The following is a 22,083-nucleotide window of genomic DNA, read 5'->3' as shown; positions in this document are numbered from 1 at the left end:
TGCGTGGGGCCTTAGTCAGTAACTTATTCGCAACTCACGCGTGCAGAGTTTTTATATACCACTTCTTTCCCCCATGTTATCACCAGCTCAAAAAGAGAGGTCCAATGCTCCAATATCAATGACCGAATTAGGAATGGCGCTACGGACGGCCCCTGACAACACATCTCCAGGTATGGACGGAATTCTGTTTGACTTCTATTTAAAGTTCGATTAAACAATACTCCCGGTTCTGCTGCAAATAATTTATTACGCATTTGATTCGGATATACCTCCCACGTCCTGGAACGAGGCCGGGATCACGCGGATTCTCAAGCCCGGAAAAGACCCACTCGTCCCCGAATCATACAGACCCTTCTCTCTGATTAATTGTGATACCAAATTAATGGCTAAGATACTTGCTAATCGCCTCTCTAAAGTTATTTCCAGTATAAGGCCCTGTTCACACAGTTTTTTTGCCGGCAGAAAAATCGGCCTCAAAATTCCTTCAGGAATTTGAGGCAAATTTTGAACTGCCTGCAAATTCTTTCCGCGATTTTTGCAATGTTTTTCGTCGCTGCCATTGAGCACCGTGGCCAAAAAACACTGAGAAAGGCGCTTTCTCTGAGGTCAGAGGCGGAATCGCGGCAGAACAGAATGTCCGTAATTTGCCCCTAATTACATCCGAAAATAGCGCCTCAATAGCGCTGACAAACATCTGCCCATTGAAAGCAATGGGTTGATGTTTGTCTGTTCACACGAGGCGTAATTTACGTGCCGCTGTCAAAAGACGGCGCGTAAATAGACGCCCGCGTCAAAGAAGTGACCTGTCACTTCTTTGGCCGTAATTGGAGCCGTTATTCATTGACTCCAATGAATAGCAGCGCCAATTACGCCCGTAATTGACGCGGCGTTCAAGCGCCTGCACATGCCGTTACGGCTTATATTACGGGGATGTTTTCTCCTGAAAACATCCCCGTAATTTCAGCCGTAACGGACGCCCTCGTGTGAACGTACCCTAAGGGTATGTTCACACGGCAGCGTCCGTAACGGCTGAAATTACGGTGCTGCTTTCAGGAGAAAACAGCACCGTAATTTCAGCCGTAATGGCATGTGCAGGCGTCTTTCGCTGCGTCCATTACGGACGTAACTGGAGCTGTTTTTCCATGGAGTCCATGGAAAACGGCTCCATTTACGTCTGAAGAAGTGACAGGCACTTCTTTGACGCATGCCTCTTTTTTACGCGCCGCCTTTTGACAGCGGCGCGTAAAAAAAATGACCGTCTGCACAGAACATCTTAAAGCCCATTCTAATGAATGGGCAGATGTTTGCCGACGCTATTGAGCCTCTATTTCGGACGTAATTCAGGACAAAAACGCCCGAATTACCTCCGTAAATAGTGTGTGTGAACATACCCTTACAAGGCAACAGCCAACCTAAGGCCAACCCTGAAAGTCACATGTCTGCTAATGGGGTGGAGCTAAACTGCTGTTTTCAATGGTAACCATCAGTATTTTGAATGCAGCTTTGTATGTGAATGGAGAAAACTGGACGAAATAAAATCTGGCCAAAATAGCCAAGCAAAAGTATTTCAATTTTATTACCCCATATAAACCAATGTACATGAGATTCATTCTTAAATTGATATACAAATAAATATGCTTTGGGTTGAAAAATAAATGGTTAATCAATGGAGACTACATTTAACAACCAGAATACATTTCCGTATGGACTGTGTCTATAACAAGATTTTGGACCTACCCACTATGCCGTAAGAAAGAGCAAAATATTCAATAACGCCAATCCCAGAATATTACATTAAATTGAGATCCAAGTCCTTTATAAAGGATAAAAGGATTTGTTCAGGATTAGAAAAACATGGCTTTCAAAAACAGCGCCACACCTTTTGCAGGTTGTGTGTGGTATTGCAGCTCAGCCCTATTCACTTAAATGGAGCTGAGCTGCCATACCAGACACAACCACTAGACGGGTGTGGCGCTGTTTTTGGAAGAAAGAAGCCATGTCTTTCAAATCCTGGACAACCCCTTTAAGACTGAATTAACTTTTTGTTTTTTAGATGATTTGGAAAATCACAAGTCGTCCCAACTGAAACAAAATGTCAAGATCCAAGGAAAACTGGAGACCACTAATTCCTGTTGTGAGATGCTGGATATCCGATACACTGAACTTTTTATCACAGATGAGGACCCAGCAGGGTTACAAGGCCAGCACGAGTATCTTGTCCTGGCCAATCGACGAGCCCGCATCTATGAGCACAATAAGCATCAAAAAATCAATCTTACCGACATCTTATCCCCTCTAGAACCAAGTCCTCAAGGACCAAAGACCGTGTTAATGACGGGAATAGCTGGAATTGGGAAGACGTATGCAATGCAAAGAATTATGCATGAGTGGGCCATTGGGAAGGCCTTCAACAATGTCTCTTGTGCTATTCATTTTGCTTTCCGGGAGATAAACCTCATAAAGGAACCTATAAGCCTGGTTGATCTCATAAAACAAAAGCATGCCCACTTGCAGAATATAGCGGAGGCCCTGTGTCGAAATCCAGAGAATTTGTTGGTGCTTCTAGATGGATTGGACGAATTCAAGCACCCTATATAAGTCAAGGAACCATGGTGCCCAACTTTACGGATCCAGCACCAATAAAAGATTTGGTTTCCAGTCTTTTGAATAGGTCTTTGTTAAATGGGGCATTTATTGTGGTGACCAGCAGACCCCGGGCATCCCTTCCTCTAGATACCTTTGACCGTAAAGTGGTCATTCTTGGCTTTGAGGAAAGACAAGTCGAAGAATACTGTTTCAGGTTCTTCAGACAAAAAACGATATCTGAAGAAGTCTTTCGTTATATTAGGAAGAATGATTCTCTGTCTGGTCTATCCTTCATCCCACTGTATTGTTTTATTATCTGTACGGCATTGGGTCCTTTTTTCCAAAGCAAACCAGAAGAGTCATGTCTTGAGAAGCCACCAGAGACAATGACCGAGGTCTACAGAAGTTATCTGTGTACCATTTTGCATTTCAGGGACAATTCTCCGAAGGTTGATAAGGAACCTGTTGTTCTCTGTAGTCCGCCTGTTCTATCCAACATGAAGGACAGTCTTTCACAACTTGGGAAGCTAGCTTACATTTCATTGCTGGAAAGCAAAATTATCTTCACTTCTGATGACCTACGAAGATTTGGATTTGACCCTAGTCAACTACCCGACAGCTTCCTTCACCGAATTTTTGTCAATGTTGATGGACCAAGTAGCACGGAGATGTTTGCCTTCTTCCATATGACCATTCAAGAATTTTTTGCAGCCCTCTATTGTGTTATTTCTATAAGTTCTTCTGCAGAGGAGCTACTACAATGCCTGGACCTCTGGTGTTTTGGAGTTTCTCCTGAAGAGCCGGTCGAAAGTCCGCTCCTTGCCACCACTATAAAACTCATGACCGCAAAGCAATGGGAGAATCTACAGATGTTCTCTCGCTTTGTCATGGGCCTTATCTCCTTTAGGATTGAAGGAAAATTACGTGGCTTAGTAGACTCTTTCAGCCCTGACATTCTCATTCCTCTAACAAATTGGTTTAAAGGAAAAATTACATATGAAGTGAACCAGAGGCTCCTCAACCTTCTCCACTGTCTGAGGGAACTGAGGAAAGAAGCGGTGGTGGAAGCGGTGGCACCTGAAATTGATGAGGTTGACCTGTTCAAGGTGATATTAAACCCCGCAGACTGCGCTACTCTGAGCTACGTCCTACAACACTCTACTTGTAGACTAAAGACTCTAAACCTTGGCTACACAAATATTGGAATTCAAGGACTACGACAGCTGCAACCCCTCCTCCATCGATGTCAAACGTTATAGTGAGTCTTCTGTTCTCTCACTCTTTTGATATCCTTCAAGAATGTAATAATTTTAAGGACCACAACTTTAAGTGGCCAAGACTTGTGACGGTGCCAAACCTTACCTGACACCTGTAGACATGTGAAGTCCATTCCATTAGGGTGGACTAGCTCTTAGAAGGTAGTGATTATCCATGTGGAGATCCAGCTGGTAGAGAGTCTTTCGGGCAATGCTCCCTGGAGAAAAGAATGGAAAATATCTCTCCTCCAGAAGGAAGAAAACCTACAAGTGACTACCCTGCAAGTCAATGTCCAACCCGCTGAAAAGTTTTGAAACAAGAATCAGGTTATCAGATAGACCAAAGACCCCCGATCGTGGATCGCACTGCTTCAGAGTTGTTGCACATTGTCAGAAAAGTTATTTTGCATACTAATTCCCCAAGGAGCATTGCTCTAAAGACTCTACCAGCTGGATCTCCACAAGAAGAATCAGTACCTTTTCGAGAGTAAGTAAGTAATTATGTTATTATTTTTCTATTAGGTACATACATATGGGGGCATTATACTGGGTATGGGAGGGGGGGCTCATATGGTAGCTGCTGAGGGGGCATTATACTATATGGGGGGCATTATACGATATGAGACAGCTGTAGGGGGAATTACACTTTATGGGACAGCTATGGGGTGCATTATACTGTATGGGGCATTATACTGTATAGGACAGCATAGGGGGGCATTATACTGCATGGGTCAATGAGTGGGGCATTATACTGTATGGGGGCATTATACTGTATGGGACAGCTATGGGGGCTTTATACTGTATGGGGCATTATAGTGTGTGGGCAGCTATGGAGGGCATTATACTGTATGGGGTCATTATACTGTATGGAACAGCTATTGGGGGCATTATACAGTATGAGGGGCATTATACTGTATGGGACAGCTATGGGGGGCATTATACTGTGTGGGCAGCTATGGGTGGCAATATACTGTGGGGGAAGCTATGGGGGCATTATACTGTGTGGGGTAGCTATGGGGGCATTATAGTGTGTGGGGGCATCTATGGGGCAATATACTGTGTGGGCAACTATGGGGGGACATTATACTGTGTGGGGGAAGCTATGGGGGCATTATACTGTGTGGGGGCATCTATGGGGCATTATACTGTGTGGGCAACTATGGGGGGCATTATACTGTGTGGGGGCAGCTATGGTGAGCATTAAACTGTGGAGGCATTCATGGGGTCTGTCGGGCAAGGCGGCTGTGCACAGGGGTCTGGTGCTGTTGGGAAGGGGTAGGGGTGTCCAAGCTGAATTCTTGCACCAGGGCCCATGAGCCTTTAGCTATGCCCCTGTAGACACCATTAATCTTTTTCCTTATTTTCAGCCTGAGATATAACTCTTTGGACAAAGAAGCAGCAGCAATAGAGGCAGATGTGCTCAAATCTCCAACATGTCAAGTGAAAAGTCTACTGTGAGTGTTAGTTACCTAATGTTTATTTTACAAGATAGTTTTAACCCAGCAGTACAGAGTATTTCAGGAAAGTCTTGTGTTGTTGTTTTGGGTGACAGTGACTAGTAGACCTGTCCTCAACTGACAATCACATGAGTGAACATGTGAAGGGGACAGTGTAATAATATAGCATATATAAAAACTTCTGCATCATATAATGTCAAAATAGCTTTTGAACTGGTCAATTGTAGTTAAATGGTTATAACTTGTTTCAGAATGTGCGGTAACAGCATCGGCTCAGAAGGCGTCCAGTGTCTTTGGGAAGCATTAAAATATAACCAGACTCTAGAAGAACTATATGTGGATATCACCGGGATCACAGACAGTGGTTTGGACAATTTACTCCCTTGCCTTGCAAACAACAAAACTCTTCGGCTATTGACGTAAGTAACATCACTGCACTATATGTTCAAGGATATAACTACTATAATACTGCCCCCTATATACAAGAATATAACCACTATAATACTGCCCCTATATACAAGAATATAACTACTATAATACTGCCCCCTATATACAAGAATATAACTACTATAATACTGCCTCCTATATACAAGAATATAACTACTATAATACTGCACTATATGTTCAAGGATATAACTACTATAATACTGCCCCCTATATACAAGAATATAACTACTATAATACTGCTCCTATATACAAGAATATAACTACTATAATACTGCTCCTATATACAAGAATATAACTACTATAATACTGCTTCCTATATACAAGAATATAACTACTATAATACTGCCCCCTATATACAAGAATATAACTACAATAATACTGCTCCTATATACAAGAATATAACTACTATAATACTGCCGCTATATACAAGAATATAAACTACTATAATACTGCCCCCCTATATACAAGAATATAACTACTATAATACTGCCTCCTATATACAGGAATATAACTACTATAATACTGCCCCCTATATACAAGAATATAACTACTATAATACTGCCCCTATATACAAGAATATAACTACTATAATACTGCTCCTATATACAAGAATATAACTACTATAAGACTGCTCCTATATACAAGAATATAACTACTATAATACTGCTCCCTATATACAAGAATATAACTACTATAATACTGCCCCCTATATACAAGAATATAACTACAATAATACTGCTCCTATATACAAGAATATAACTACTATAATACTGCCCCCCTATATACAAGAATATAACTACTATAATAATGCTCCCTATATGCAAGAATATAACTACTATAATACTGCCCCCTATATACAAGAATATAACTACTATAATACTGCCCCTATATACAAGAATATAACTACTATAATACTGCTCCTATATACAAGAATATAACTACTATAATACTGCCTCCTATATACAAGAATATAACTACTATAATACTGCTCCCTATATACAAGAATATAACTACTATAATACTGCTCCCTATATACAATATAACTACTATAATACTGCCCCCTATATACAAGAATATAACTACTATAATACTGCCCCTATATACAAGAATATAACTACTATAATACTGCTCCTATATACAAGAATATAACTACTATAATACTGCCCCCTATATACAAGAATATAACTACTATAATACTGCCCCTATATACAAGAATATAACTACTATAATACTGCTCCTATATACAAGAATATAACTACTATAATACTGCCTCCTATATACAAGAATATAACTACTATAATACTGCCCCCTATATACAAGAATATAACTACTATAATACTGCTCCCTATATACAAGAATATAACTACTATAATACTGCCCCCTATATACAAGAATATAACTACTATAATACTGCCCCTATATACAAGAATATAACTACTATAATACTGCCTCATATATACAGGAATATAACTACTATAATACTGCCCCCTATATACAAGAATATAACTACTATAATACTGCCCCTATATACAAGAATATAACTACTATAATACTGCCCCTTATATACAAGGATATAACTACTATAATACTGCTCCTATATACAAGAATATAACTACTATAATACTGCCCCCTATATACAAGAATATAACTACTATAATACTGCCCCTTATATACAAGAATATAACTACTATAATACTGCCCCCTATATACAAGAATATAACTACTATAATACTGCCCCCTATATACAAGAATATAACTACTATAATACTGCCCCCTATATACAAGAATATAACTACTATAATACTCCTCCTATATACAAGAATATAACTACTATAATACTGCCCCCTATATACAAGAATATAACTACTATAATACTCCTCCTATATACAAGAATATAACTACTATAATACTGCCCCCTATATACAAGAATATAACTACTATAATACTGCTCCTATATACAAGAATATCACTACTATAATACTGCTCCTATATACAAGAATATAACTACTATAATACTGCCCCTATATACAAGAATATAACTACTATAATACTGCTCCTATGTACAAGAATATAACTACTATAATTCTGCCCCCTACATACTAGAATATAACTACTATAATACTGCCCCTATATACAAGAATATAACTACTATAATACTGCTACCTATATACAAGAATATAACTACTATAATACTGGCCCCTATATACAAGAATATAACTACTATAATACTGCCCCTATATACAAGAATATAACTACTATAATACTGCTCCTATATACAAGAATATAACTACTATAATACTGGCCCCTATATACAAGAATATAACTACTATAATACTGCCCCTATATAGAAGAATATAACTACTATAATACTGCTCCTATATACAAGAATATAACTACTATAATACTGCTCCTATATACAAGAATATAACTACTATAATACTGCTCCCTATATACAAGAATATAACTACTATAATACTACTCCTATATACAAGAATATAACTACTATAATACTGCCCACTATATACAAGAATATAACTACTATAATACTCCTCCTATATACAAGAATATAACTACTATAATACTACCCCCTATATACAAGAATATAACTACTATAATACTGCTCCTATATACAAGAATAAAACTACTATAATACTGCTCCTATATACAAGAATATGACTATAATACTGCCCCTATATACAAGAATATAACTACTATAATACTGCCCCTATATACAAGAATATAACTACTATAATACTGCTCCCTATATACAAGAATCTAACTACTATAATACTGCCCCTATATACAAGAATATAACTACTATAATACTGCCCCTATATACAAGAAGAGAACTACTATAATACTGCCTCCTATATACAAGAATATAACTACTATAATACTGCCCCTATATACAAGAATATAACTACTATAATACTGCCTCCTATATACAAGAATAGAACTACTGTAATACTGCTCCTATGTACAAGACTATATCTACTATAATACTGCTCCTATATACAAGAATATAACTACTATAATACTGCCCCCTATATACAAGAATATGACTACTATAATACTCCTCCTATATACAAGAATATAACTACTATAATACTGCCCCCTATATACAAGAATATAACTACTATAATACTGCTCCTATATACAAGAATATAACTACTATAATACTGCCCCCTATATACAAGAATATAACTACTATAATACTGCTCCTATATACAAGAATATAACTACTATAATACTGCCCCCTCTATACAAGAATATAACTACTATAATACTGCCCCCTATATACAAGAATATAACTACTATAATACTGCCCCCTATGTACAATAATATAACTACTATAATACTGCTCCTATATACAAGAATATAACTACTATAATACTGCCCCTATATACAAGAATATAACTACTATAATACTGCTCCCTATATACAAGAATATAACTACTATAATACTGCCCCTATATAAAAGAATAGAACTACTATAATACTGCCCCTATATACAAGAATAGAACTACTATAATACTGCCTCCTATATATAAGAATAGAACTACTAGAATACTGCCCCTATATACAAAAATATAACTACTATAATACTGCCTCCTATATACAAGAATAGAACTACTGTAATACTGCTCCTATGTACAAGACTATAACTACTATAATACTGCCCCTATATACAAGAATATAACTACTATAATAATGCTCCCTATATACAAGAATATAACTACTATAATACTGCCTCCTATATACAAGAATATAACTACTATAATACTGCCCCTATATACAAGAATATAACTACTATAATACTCCTCCTATATACAACAATATAACTACTATAATACTGCTTCCCTATATACAAGAATATAACTACTATAATACTGCTTCTATATACAAGAATATAACTACAATAATACTGCTCCTATATACAAGAATATAACTACTATAATACTGCCCCCTATATACAAGAATATAACTACTATAATACTGCTCCTATATACAAGAATATAACTACTATAATACTGTCTCCTATATACAAAAATATCACTACTATAATACTGCTCCTATATACAAGAATATAACTACTATAATACTGCCCCCTATGTACAAGAATATAACTACTATAATACTGCTCCTATATACAAGAATTTAACTACTATAATACTGCCCCCTATATACAAGACTATAACTACTATAATACTGCCCCTATATACAAGAATATAACTACTATAATACTGCTCCTATATACAAGAATATAACTACTATAATACTGCCCCTATATACAATAATATAACTACTATAATACTGCCCCTATATACAACAATATAACTACTATAATACTGCTTCCCTATATACAAGAATATAACTACTATAATACTGCTTCTATATACAAGAATATAACTACAATAATACTGCTCCTATATACAAGAATATAACTACTATAATACTGCTTCCCTATATACAAGAATATAACTACTATAATACTGCCCCCTATATACAAGAATATAACTACTATAATACTGCCTCGTATATACAAGAATATAACTACTATAATACTGCTCCTATATACAAGAATATAACTACTATAATACTATCCCTATATACAAGAATATAACTACTATAATACTGTTCCTATATACAAGAATATAACTACTACAATACTGCTCCTATATGCAAGAATATAACTACTATAATACTGTCTCCTATATACAAGAATATAACGACTATAATACTGCCCCTATATACAAGAATATAACGACTATAATACTGCCCCTATATACAAGAATATAACTACTATAATACTGCTCCCTATATACAAGAATATAACTACTAGAATACTGCTCCCTATATACAAGAATATAACTACTATAATACTGCTCCTATATACAATAATATAACTACTATAATACTATCCCTATATACAAGAATATAACTACTATAATACTGTTCCTATATGCAAGAATATAAATACTATAGTACTGCTCCTATATACAAGAATATAACTACTACAATACTGTCCCTATATACAAGAATATAACTACTATAATACTGCCGTATATATACAAGAATATAACTACTATAATACTGCCCCTATATACAAGAATATAACTACTATAATACTGCCTCCTATATACAAGAATATAACTACTATAATACTCCTCCTATATACAAGAATATAACTACTATAATACTGCCCCCTATATACAAGAATATAACTACTATAATACTGCCCCCTATATACAAGAATATAACTACTATAATACCGCCCCTATATACAAGAATATAACTACTATAATACTGCCCCCTATATACAAGAATATAACTACTATAATACTGCCCCCTATATACAAGAATATAACTACTATAATACTGCCCCCTATATACAAGAATATAACTACTATAATACTGCTTCTATATACAAGAATATAACTACAATAATACTGCTCCTATATACAAGAATATAACTACTATAATACTGCTTCCCTATATACAAGAATATAACTACTATAATACTGCCCCCTATATACAAGAATATAACTACTATAATACTGCCTCGTATATACAAGAATATAACTACTATAATACTGCTCCTATATACAAGAATATAACTACTATAATACTATCCCTATATACAAGAATATAACTACTATAATACTGTTCCTATATACAAGAATATAACTACTATAGTACTACTCCTATATACAAGAATATAACTACTACAATACTGTCCCTATATACAAGAATATAACTACTATAATACTGCTTCTATATACAAGAATATAACTACTATAATACTGCCTCCTATATACAAGAATATAACTACTATAATACTGCCTCCTATATACAAGAATATAACTGCTATAATACTCCTCCTATATACAAGAATATAACTACTATAATACTGCCCCCTATATACAAGAATATAACTACTATAATACTGTCCCCTATATACAAGAATATAACTACTATAATACTGCCCCCTATATACAAGAATATAACTACAATAATACTGCTCCTATATACAAGAATATAACTACTATAATACTGCTTCCCTATATACAAGAATATAACTACTATAATACTGCCCCCTATATACAAGAATATAACTACTATAATACTGCCTCGTATATACAAGAATATAACTACTATAATACTGCTCCTATATACAAGAATATAACTACTATAATACTGTTCCTATATACAAGAATATAACTACTACAATACTGCTCCTATATGCAAGAATATAACTACTATAATACTGTCTCCTATATACAAGAATATCACTACTATAATACTGCTCCTATATACAAGAATATAACGACTATAATACTGCCCCTATATACAAGAATATAACTACTATAATACTGCCCCTATATACAAGAATATAACTACTATAATACCGCCCCTATATACAAGAATATAACTACTATAATACTGCCCCCTATATACAAGAATATCACTACTATAATACTGCTCCCTATATACAAGAATATAACTACTATAATACTGCTTCCTATATACAAGAATATAACTACTATAATACTGCTCCTATATACAAGATTATAACTACTATAATACTGCCCCCTATATACAAGAATATAACTACTATAATTATCATTTTTATTTGAAAACTTGCAACAAAATATTACAATACCTTTGCAATACACTCATAACAGATAAAGAAAATAAACGTATGTCTCTTAACATCACAATCATTAAACAAACCATAATATATGAATATTGCTCCAGTATAGATTGTTTCAACTATTTTTCATGATATTATTCTAGACAGTATTACAGGAGAGTTCTTCTTTATTGGTGACCAGGCAGCATCGGGCACACCACAGATGGGACACGGTCACCACATTTATGGCATATAGTGAACCTCTAGGATATAAACTGAGTTCGGGGTAGAAGTCTCCATACAGCAGCTGAGAGTTTCACTGTCCCACTAGATGTGGTGACTGCAGGGACATTACTCGGTAGATAAGTCTCTTGTATAAAGAGGACATTGGTTTTGTCGTCAGACAGACGCTGGAATATCGCCCGCCGCCTGCTCCTATTCTTCACACTGTTCACATTAATAGGAGGTGATTTTCAGCCTCATCCTGGTTACATGTCTTTCCTACTTTTTTTCCTTCTTCCACTACTATGTCCTGTAACACCCCATCTTTTGGTGGACATTGGGGGGTCAGCATCTTCATCCTGAGGTTCGTCATCTGGGTTGTGTGAGGAGACTTGCTCCATCTCTGCTTCTTCTTCCTGGTCATCTTCCCCCAGCGCACAATAACATCCCCCAGTTATCGCCAGCACTGGAGACTCGGGTGATTTCTTTGCAGCAGTGATTTTTTTCCTAGAAGAATCATCTGTTTTACTTCTCCTTTTAACCGTCTGAAATCCCTCCTCATCCATACTGGTCACTGCAGCTGGATCAGCTGGTTTTTTACTGGTCGCTGCGGCTGGATCAGCTGGTTTTTTACTAGTCGCTGCGGCTGGCCCAGCTGGTTTTTTACTGGCCGCTGCGGCTGGATCAGCTGGTTCCTTACTGGTCGCTGCGGCTGGATCAGCTGGTTCCTTACTGTTCGCTGCGGCTGGATCAGCTGGTTCCTTACTGGTGTTGGGCAGATGTTTAGATGTTTTGGTGACAGAGTGACTGGATATTTTACTTTTAGCATGACCTCTATTTTCAGTGGCTGGTGACACTTGTGCAGCATCCACAGATGGGACATTCGTCTCTGGAGCAGGGTCTCTGGTACTTCGGCTCACATCATCGCTGGGGCTTCCAGGTTCTGGGGTTGCATCTACACATATGGAGACATCCTCCTGCTCTTCCTCCATGGCTTCTTTAAAGGTCTCCTCTTTATTATGTTCTGCATGCGTACACTCCCGGAATGTATGTCCAGGTCCTAAGCACAGGTTACAGAAAACAGGTCCTGTACACTCGTCCTTCACATGCCCAAACTGACCACATAGTGAGCACTTAATACGGGAACATTGGAATGCCAGGTGTCTGCCCCCACATCTATGGCACAGTCGCGGTTGACCAGGGTAGTAACATACGCCTCTCTCCGAGCCCAGGTAGAAGGAGTGCGGCAGATGTCTGGTCACTCCATTCTGCTGAACCAGCTGGATCTTGACAGAATATCCTCCATTCCAGATCTCCTCCTCATCATAGATCTTTGTTGGCAGTCTCTTCACCTCACAATATCTGCTCAACAAGTGCTGCAAATCTGCCAGAGCCACCACCTCAGGCTGGAACAGGACGGTGGCGGTGACTACCTGGGTTTAGTCAGCTGGATGACATGTAGATGCTCCCACATCGCGTGCTCCTTTGTATCATTATAAATACTCCAGAACAAGTCTAGACTATATTGCAGCTTGAAACTGATGACATAATTCCAGCTGGAGGGAACGTGGATCAGAGCGAACACCTCAGAAGCTTTAAACTTCATAAACTCCTTCAAGAAAACTTTCCCAATGTAGAGTCTGGAGGGGAGGTTTTCCTCTGGTCCTGAGTACCTGATTCTGACCGCGTTCCTCCTCTGAGGTGTGGGGTTAGTCGGTCTTGTGACGCTGGAGAACAGTCTCCTGTACTGAGGTCTGTCAGCAGGTGGGTCAGGACTGGACCTCTCCTCAGCTGATTGTACTGCAGATCCTCCTGTGTCTGCTCCTGATCGCTGTGTAACCTGCACTCCATTCACTGACACTGCGGACGGCTGAACCTCCAGAACAGGGTCTGCAATGTCCACCTCAACCTGTGGCGCTGGTTCATCCGATATCAGACTGCCAATCACCGCGCTGAGCGAGGTCTCACTTACAATGTCAGTATATGCGGCACTTTCTTGCTCACTCCCAGGAGTGCCACTCGCATTCACTTCATCAGTACTGCACATAGAGTCTACTGCAGTTAACCCCTCATCAGCTGGCACACATTTCTCTGCAGCTTTAGCAGCATTTGTGTTGGCTGATTGCACAGACCCCACACATGATGAGAGATGTGATCCTCCAGCCACCGCACACTCATATCTTCCAGGGTTTCCCTGTGCCACAATATTATACACAGTCTTATAGTCAGTGTCTTTTTTTGCAATGATATTTTTTCTCTTCACAGTTTGGGCTCTGGTCTCCCTTTTGTTCTCAATTGCCCAGTTCTTTATTTTGGGTACTGTGCATGATTCTTTCTGCAATCTCTCTTTCAATATCACCAGCTCACGTGTGCAAACATCCAGACACTCACATTTCATCAGCTTTGCCTTTGGATCAGTCTCTTGGTTAATTTCAGTTCTCAATTTGCGAACTTGCATTTCCATTTTAAAGATATTTTTCTTTGTCATTTTTGTGCACAATTCACCAACATCATGAGATTCAGTTGACTCACCAGCCACCATTTCCAGATCATCACCTCCACCATCTCCATGCGGCAGGTCAAACTCCAGACTCTGGGCTTTCCCAGGATCATCAGCCCAGGACCCCTCCCCTCCACCTGGGTCAGAAGCCATGCATAGTCCTAACAGGGAGCTCACAAGCACACGTCTATCCTCTCCTATGGACAAGAATATAACTACTATAATACTGCCCCTATATACAAGAATATAACTACTATAATACTGCCCCTATATACAAGAATATAACTACTATAATACTGCCCCTATATACAAGAATATAACTACTATAATACTACCCCTATATACAAGAATATAACTACTATAATACTACCCCTATATACAAGAATATAACTACTATAATACTGCTCCTATATACAGGAATATAACTACTATAATACTTCCCCTATATACAGTAATGTAACTACTATAATACTGCCCCTATATACAGGAATATAACGACTATAATACTGCCCCCTATATACAAGAATATAACTACTATAATACTGCTCCTGTATACAAGAATATAATTACTATAATACTGCCCCCTATATACAAGAATATAACTACTATAATACTGCCCCTATATACAAGAATATTACTACTATAATACTGCTCCCTATATACAAGAATATAACTACTATAATACTGCCCCCTATATACAAGAATATAACTACTATAATACTGCTCCCTATATACAAGAATATAACTACTATAATACTGCCCCCTATATACAAGAATATAACTACTATAATACTGCCCCTATATACAAGAATATAACTACTATAATACTGCCCCCTATATACAAGAATATAACTACTATAATACTGCTCCTATATACAAGAATATAACTACTATAATACTGCCCCTATATACAAGAATATAACTACTATAATACTGCCCCCTATATACAAGAATATAACTACTATAATACTGCTCCCTATATACAAGAATATAACTACTATAATACTGCCCCTATATACAAGACTATAACTACTATAATACTGCCCCCTATATACAAGAATATAACTACTATAATACTGCCCCTATATACAAGAATATAACTACTATAATACTGCTCCTGTATACAAGAATATAATTACTATTAGGGCGGGTTCACACATAGCGGAATTTCACTTAAATTCCGCTGCGGACACTCCGCAGCGTTAATCCGCAGCGGAGCCGTTTCTCCATTGACTTTCACTTTAATTTAGCAGTGTTCGTTTACACGATGCGTACAATTCCGCTGCGGAGCATAGGCTGCGGAGCGGAATTTGGTGTCCGCAGCATGCTCTGTCTGTTGCGGAGCAGTGGCGGACTGGTTGCGGACTCATGGCGGAATTTCTCCATTGACTTCAATGGAGAGTCAAAATTCCGCAATGAAGTCCGCAGATCTTATGTGTGCTGCGGAGCGTATTGTTTTTACTACCATGACATTTCTTCATTCTGGCTGGACCTATGTATTTCTAGGTCTACAGCCAGACTGAGGAAGTCAATGGGGCTCCCGTAATGACGGGAGCGTTGCTAGGAGACGTCTGTAAATAGTCACTGTCCAGGGTGCTGAAAGAGTTAAGCGATCGGCAGTAACTGTTTCTGCACCCGGGACAGTGACTACCGATCTCAATATACATGTATCTGTAAAAAAAAAATATAAGTTCATACTTACCGAGAACTCCCTGCGTCTGTCTACAGTCCGGCCTCCCAGGATGACGTTTCAGTGTAAGTGACGGCTGCAGCCAATCACAGGCCAAGCACAGGCTGCAGCGGTCACATGGACTGGAGCGTCATCCAGGGAGGTCGGGCCGGATGCCGAAAGAGGGACGCGTCACCAAGACAACGGGCGGTAAGTATGAATTTCTTTGCCTTTCACTAGGGAAAGTGCTGTCCCTTCTCTCTATCCTGCACTGAATAGGGAGAAGAGAAGCACTTTTCCTGCAGTCTGCAGCAGCTAGTCCGCATCAATGTACTGCACATTTTGTGCAGATCCGCTGCAGAATCTGCAACGCAGATTCTGTGCGGCATTGATGCGGACAGTTGCGGAGGAATTCCGCCATGTGTGGTCATGCCCTAATACTGCCCCCTATATACAAGAATATAACTACTATAATACTGCCCCTATATACAAGAATATTACTACTATAATACTGCTCCCTATATACAAGAATATAACTACTATAATACTGCCCCCTATATACAAGAATATAACTACTATAATACTGCTCCCTATATACAAGAATATAACTACTATAATACTGCCCCCCTATATACAAGAATATAACTACTATAATACTGCCCCTATATACAAGAATATAACTACTATAATACTGCCCCCTATATACAAGAATATAACTACTATAATACTGCTCCTATATACAAGAATATAACTACTATAATACTGCCCCTATATACAAGAATATAACTACTATAATACTGCCCCCTATATACAAAAATATAACTGCTATAATACTGCTCCATATATACAAGAATATAACTACTATAATACTGCCCTCTATATACAAGAATATAACTACTATAATACTGCCCCCTATATACAAGAATATAACTACTATAATACTGCTTCTATATACAAGAATATAACTACTATACTACTGCCCCTATATACAAGAATATAACTACTATAATACTGCCCCCTATATACAAGACTATAACTACTATAATACTGCTCCCTATATATAAGAATATAACTGCTATAATACTGCCCCCTATATACAAGAATATAACTACTATAATACTGCCCCCTATATACAAGAATATAACTACTATAATACTGCTCCTATGTACAAGAATATAACTACTATAATACTGCTCCCTATATACAAGAATATGGCTACTATAATACTGCCCCTATATACAAGAATATAACTACTATAATACTGCCCCCTATATACAAGAATATAACTACTATAATACTGCCCCCTATATACAAGAATATAACTACTATAATACTGCCCCCTATATACAAGAATATAACTACTATAATACTGCCCCCTATATACAGGAATATAACTACTATAATACTGCACCTATATACAAGAATATAACTACTATAATACTGCCCCCTGTATACAAGAATATATCTACTATAATACTGCCCCCTATATACAAGAATATAACGACTATAATACTGCCCCCTATATACAAGAATATAACTACTATAATACTGCCCCCTATATACAGGAATATAACTACTATAATACTGCACCTATATACAAGAATATAACTACTATAATACTGCCCCCTGTATACAAGAATATAACTACTATAATACTGCCCCCTATATACAAGAATATAACTACTATAATACTGCCCCCTATATACAGGAATATAACTACTATAATACTGCACCTATATACAAGAATATAACTACTATAATACTGCCCCCTGTATACAAGAATATAACTACTATAATACTGCTCCCTATATACAAGAATATCACTACTATAATACTGCCCCCTATATACAAGAATATAACTACTATAATACTGCCCCTATATACAAGAATATATCTACTATAATACTGCCCCTATATACAAGAATATAACTACTATAATACTGCTCCCTATATACAAGAATATCACTACTATAATACTGCTCCTATATACAAAAATATAACTACTATAATACTGCTCCTATATATAGGAATATAACTACTATAATACTGCCCTATATACAAGAATATAACTACTATAATACTGTCCCCTATATACAAGAATATAACTACTATAATACTGCTCTTATATACAAGAATATAACTACTATAATACTGCTCCCTATATACAAGAATATAACTACTATAATACTGCCCTATATACAAGAATATAACTACTATAATACTGTCCCCTATATACAAGAATATAACTACTATAATACTGCTCCCTATATACAAGAATATAACTACTATAATACTGTCCCCTATATACAAGAATATAACTACTATAATACTGCCCCTATATACAAGAATATAACTACTATAATACTACCCCTATATACAAGAATAGAACTACTATAATACTGCCCCTATATACAAGAATATAACTACTATAATACTGCCCCCTATATACAAGAATATAACTACTATAATACTGCCCCCTATATACAAGAATATAACTACTATAATACTGCCCCTATATACAAGAATATAACTACTATAATACTGCCCCTATATACAAGAATATAACTACTATAATACTGCCCCCTATATACAAGAATATAACTACTATAATACTGCCCCCTATATACAAGAATATAACTACTATAATACTGCCCCTATATACAAGAATATAACTACTATAATACTGCCCCCTATATACAAGAATATAACTACTATAATACTGCCCTCTATATACAAGAATATAACTACTATAATACTGCCCCTATATACAAGAATATAACTACTATAATACTGCCCCTATATACAAGAATATAACTACTATAATACTGCCTGCTATATACAAGAATATAACTACTATAATACTGCCCCTATATACAAGAATATAACTACTATAATACTGCCCCTATGTACAAGAATATAACTACTATAATACTGCCCCCTATGAAGAATGATATGGATGTGATTAGGTAATTCATTTTTCCTTTTTTCTTAGGATTGTGGGTAACAAGTTGAGTGACAGGGGGAAAGGGGTTTTGTTAGAGCTGCAGAGACGTTTGCCTGACCTGAAGATTCTCAGTAGTTTTATGGGTGACATGGGGCTGCTGCAGGCGTATCTGGACTGGGTGCAGGAACTAAAGGAAAATCCGCAGCAAATGGAGTCAGTTAAAAACGTTGATGCTTTGCACAATGTATTGTCAGAGCTGAGGAAGGAGGATCCTGGAGAAAAGCCGCCTGCCCTAAAAGAAAGAGCAGCAGAGCTGGAACGGGAGATACACCGGATCCTTCAGTCATCCTCTGAAACGGGAAGATAACGGGAGGTTCTAGGTTATCAAAGATCTGTATACAAATCATCGAAATAATCCAGAACAATAATCTGTTACCCAGGGAATATTATAATAATTTACTTCCATGTACTGGTATATAATAGACCGGCAGGATTCGCACTTGTTTGGTTGCTGGACTATCAGAATTTTGTAGTCGAATGTATAAAATTGATAACCAAATTGTATTTTTTTCCATTGACAATAGTATTATATGTGACGTATCTGCCCACTACCTTTATATTTACCTGTAGTATTGTAATTCCCTCCTGATAAGACATAAGAATCCAGGTTAGCGGCCATAAATAACAATTGGATAAAATGTTCCTTCTTTATAGATGATTATAACTCTGCTTCCTGTCATTTAAAATCACAACTTCCTTTCTCATCAGAGAAGAATAAAGCGGCCATACACAACACCTGTCTGTACCTTATAAACATGCCTGTTCAGCTCAGTTAAACCGGCGCGTTACTTCAACATGGTTGTGAGATAAGGGGCTTCCTGATAACCAGGGCGCCGCTCATCTCCTGAAGAAATAAAGGGACGGACAGGTTCGAAGCCTACTCTTACTCCATAGGGAGCTGTAAGGGACGGTCTGGCCATCTATAGACACATGAGATAGTCCGTACATTCTGACAAAATCGAGGGGGAACTTCGGACAAATATTTTATATTCACACACAAAAAAATAAAAAATAGCCAAAGACCAATGTAACGTGTAATGTGCGCTCATTGTATTTTTTTTTTATGTTCCAAATTAATAAATGTCAATATTTGTGTCAGCTTGTGAATGTTTAACCATCAATAGGTGAGTAAAATACATTTAAAGTGGCAGGTGGCACAACCTGATGTATTGTTGGCACTGACCGAATGATCTTGGGGCGAACTGAAGCATAGTAAAGCGCCTACATGCAATGTGCAGCTTCACTTGTTGAATAAGCCATCTTTGCCAAGCTTGCCAACTAATTTTGAGATGCCTCAGTGCCAACTTCGACGCCCCATTACAGTATCAGCCACAGTATCAACATGACAGTGCCAGCCAGGACCAGAGTCAGCACCCGGCGAACCCGGGCAAGTGCCGTGGCCCACTCAGCCGCCGGGTTCTTTGCGTTGCCGTCATGGCTCTTTCTGGAGCAGAATCCTTGGCCAGAGTGTTGCCGACGCTTCTAGAGGGAGACCCTGACGTCTTTGTCAATATATGGACAGTGACGTCAGGGGCTCCCCCAGGAGAGGAATCCCCTGGCTAGAGAGTCGAAAATGGCGCTATCTACAGGAAGGGGGTTAGCACTATCTATAGAGGGCACAAACTGGGGGCCTAACTTTTCTCCCATTGTACTGCCGCAGTGAATTCCCCCCCAAAGGGGCCCACTAAGTCCTACTAAGGGGACCAACTAAGTCTGTGTTGCCCAAGGGTCCACATAAATCTGGAGCCTTGGTGTTCCGATTGAAGTGCTAGTCAAAGTGCCTCCATCACAGTACTACATACTGCATCCTCATTAAACGAGTTCTCAAGGACTAAACATTGATGGCCTATCCTTAGAAGATCGACCCCTGCCATCTTGTAACCGCTATGTCCCCTACAACAGCTTGCCCATATGAGCTGTCATGCCTGGTACTGCAGCTCATAGCACTCAAGTGAACTGGGGCGAGGCCCTTCATTATGCGGTTGGGGGGGGGGGTCTCGGCGGTCGGACCTCCACTGATAAAACATTGATGGTTTAGTCTCTGAGAAGCCCTTTAACGACTGTGCTTAGTTGGGCTCTGTTCACATTACCACCATGCCGACCATTTATAATGGGGTCATGACAGCTATGCCACATCCTTTGAAAACAGATTCTGACTGACCCTATTGACTATAATAGGGTATAATAGGGTTTCAGTATTTGTAACAGCAAGATTAGCGCTGCACACAACGAAACTGTAGAGGGCAACGGGAACCCTGACCGAGACTCTGAACGGGTCCTAGCACCGGCTCCTTTCCTCAGGCTAAGG

General features: G+C 37.8%; 1 protein-coding gene across 1 annotated transcript in view; it reads left to right on the top strand.

Annotated features, from left to right (window-relative positions):
• The window catches only part of LOC142662678 (NACHT, LRR and PYD domains-containing protein 12-like), a 31,459-nt gene extending 11,377 nt beyond the window's left edge, over positions 1 to 20,082 (top strand). The window contains 5 exon segments of the mRNA XM_075840890.1: positions 2,054 to 2,589; positions 2,592 to 3,844; positions 5,210 to 5,296; positions 5,551 to 5,718; positions 19,764 to 20,082. Of these exon segments, the coding sequence (XP_075697005.1) occupies positions 2,054 to 2,589; positions 2,592 to 3,844; positions 5,210 to 5,296; positions 5,551 to 5,718; positions 19,764 to 20,082 (2,363 nt within the window).
• The last annotated feature ends 2,001 nt before the right edge of the window (positions 20,083 to 22,083 follow it).

Source organism: Rhinoderma darwinii, chromosome 10, assembly GCF_050947455.1.
Source record: "Rhinoderma darwinii isolate aRhiDar2 chromosome 10, aRhiDar2.hap1, whole genome shotgun sequence".
Lineage (NCBI taxonomy): Eukaryota > Metazoa > Chordata > Amphibia > Anura > Rhinodermatidae > Rhinoderma > Rhinoderma darwinii.
The sequence above is the reverse complement of the archived record's forward strand: the minus strand, read 5'-3'. Positions and strand labels throughout refer to the sequence as shown.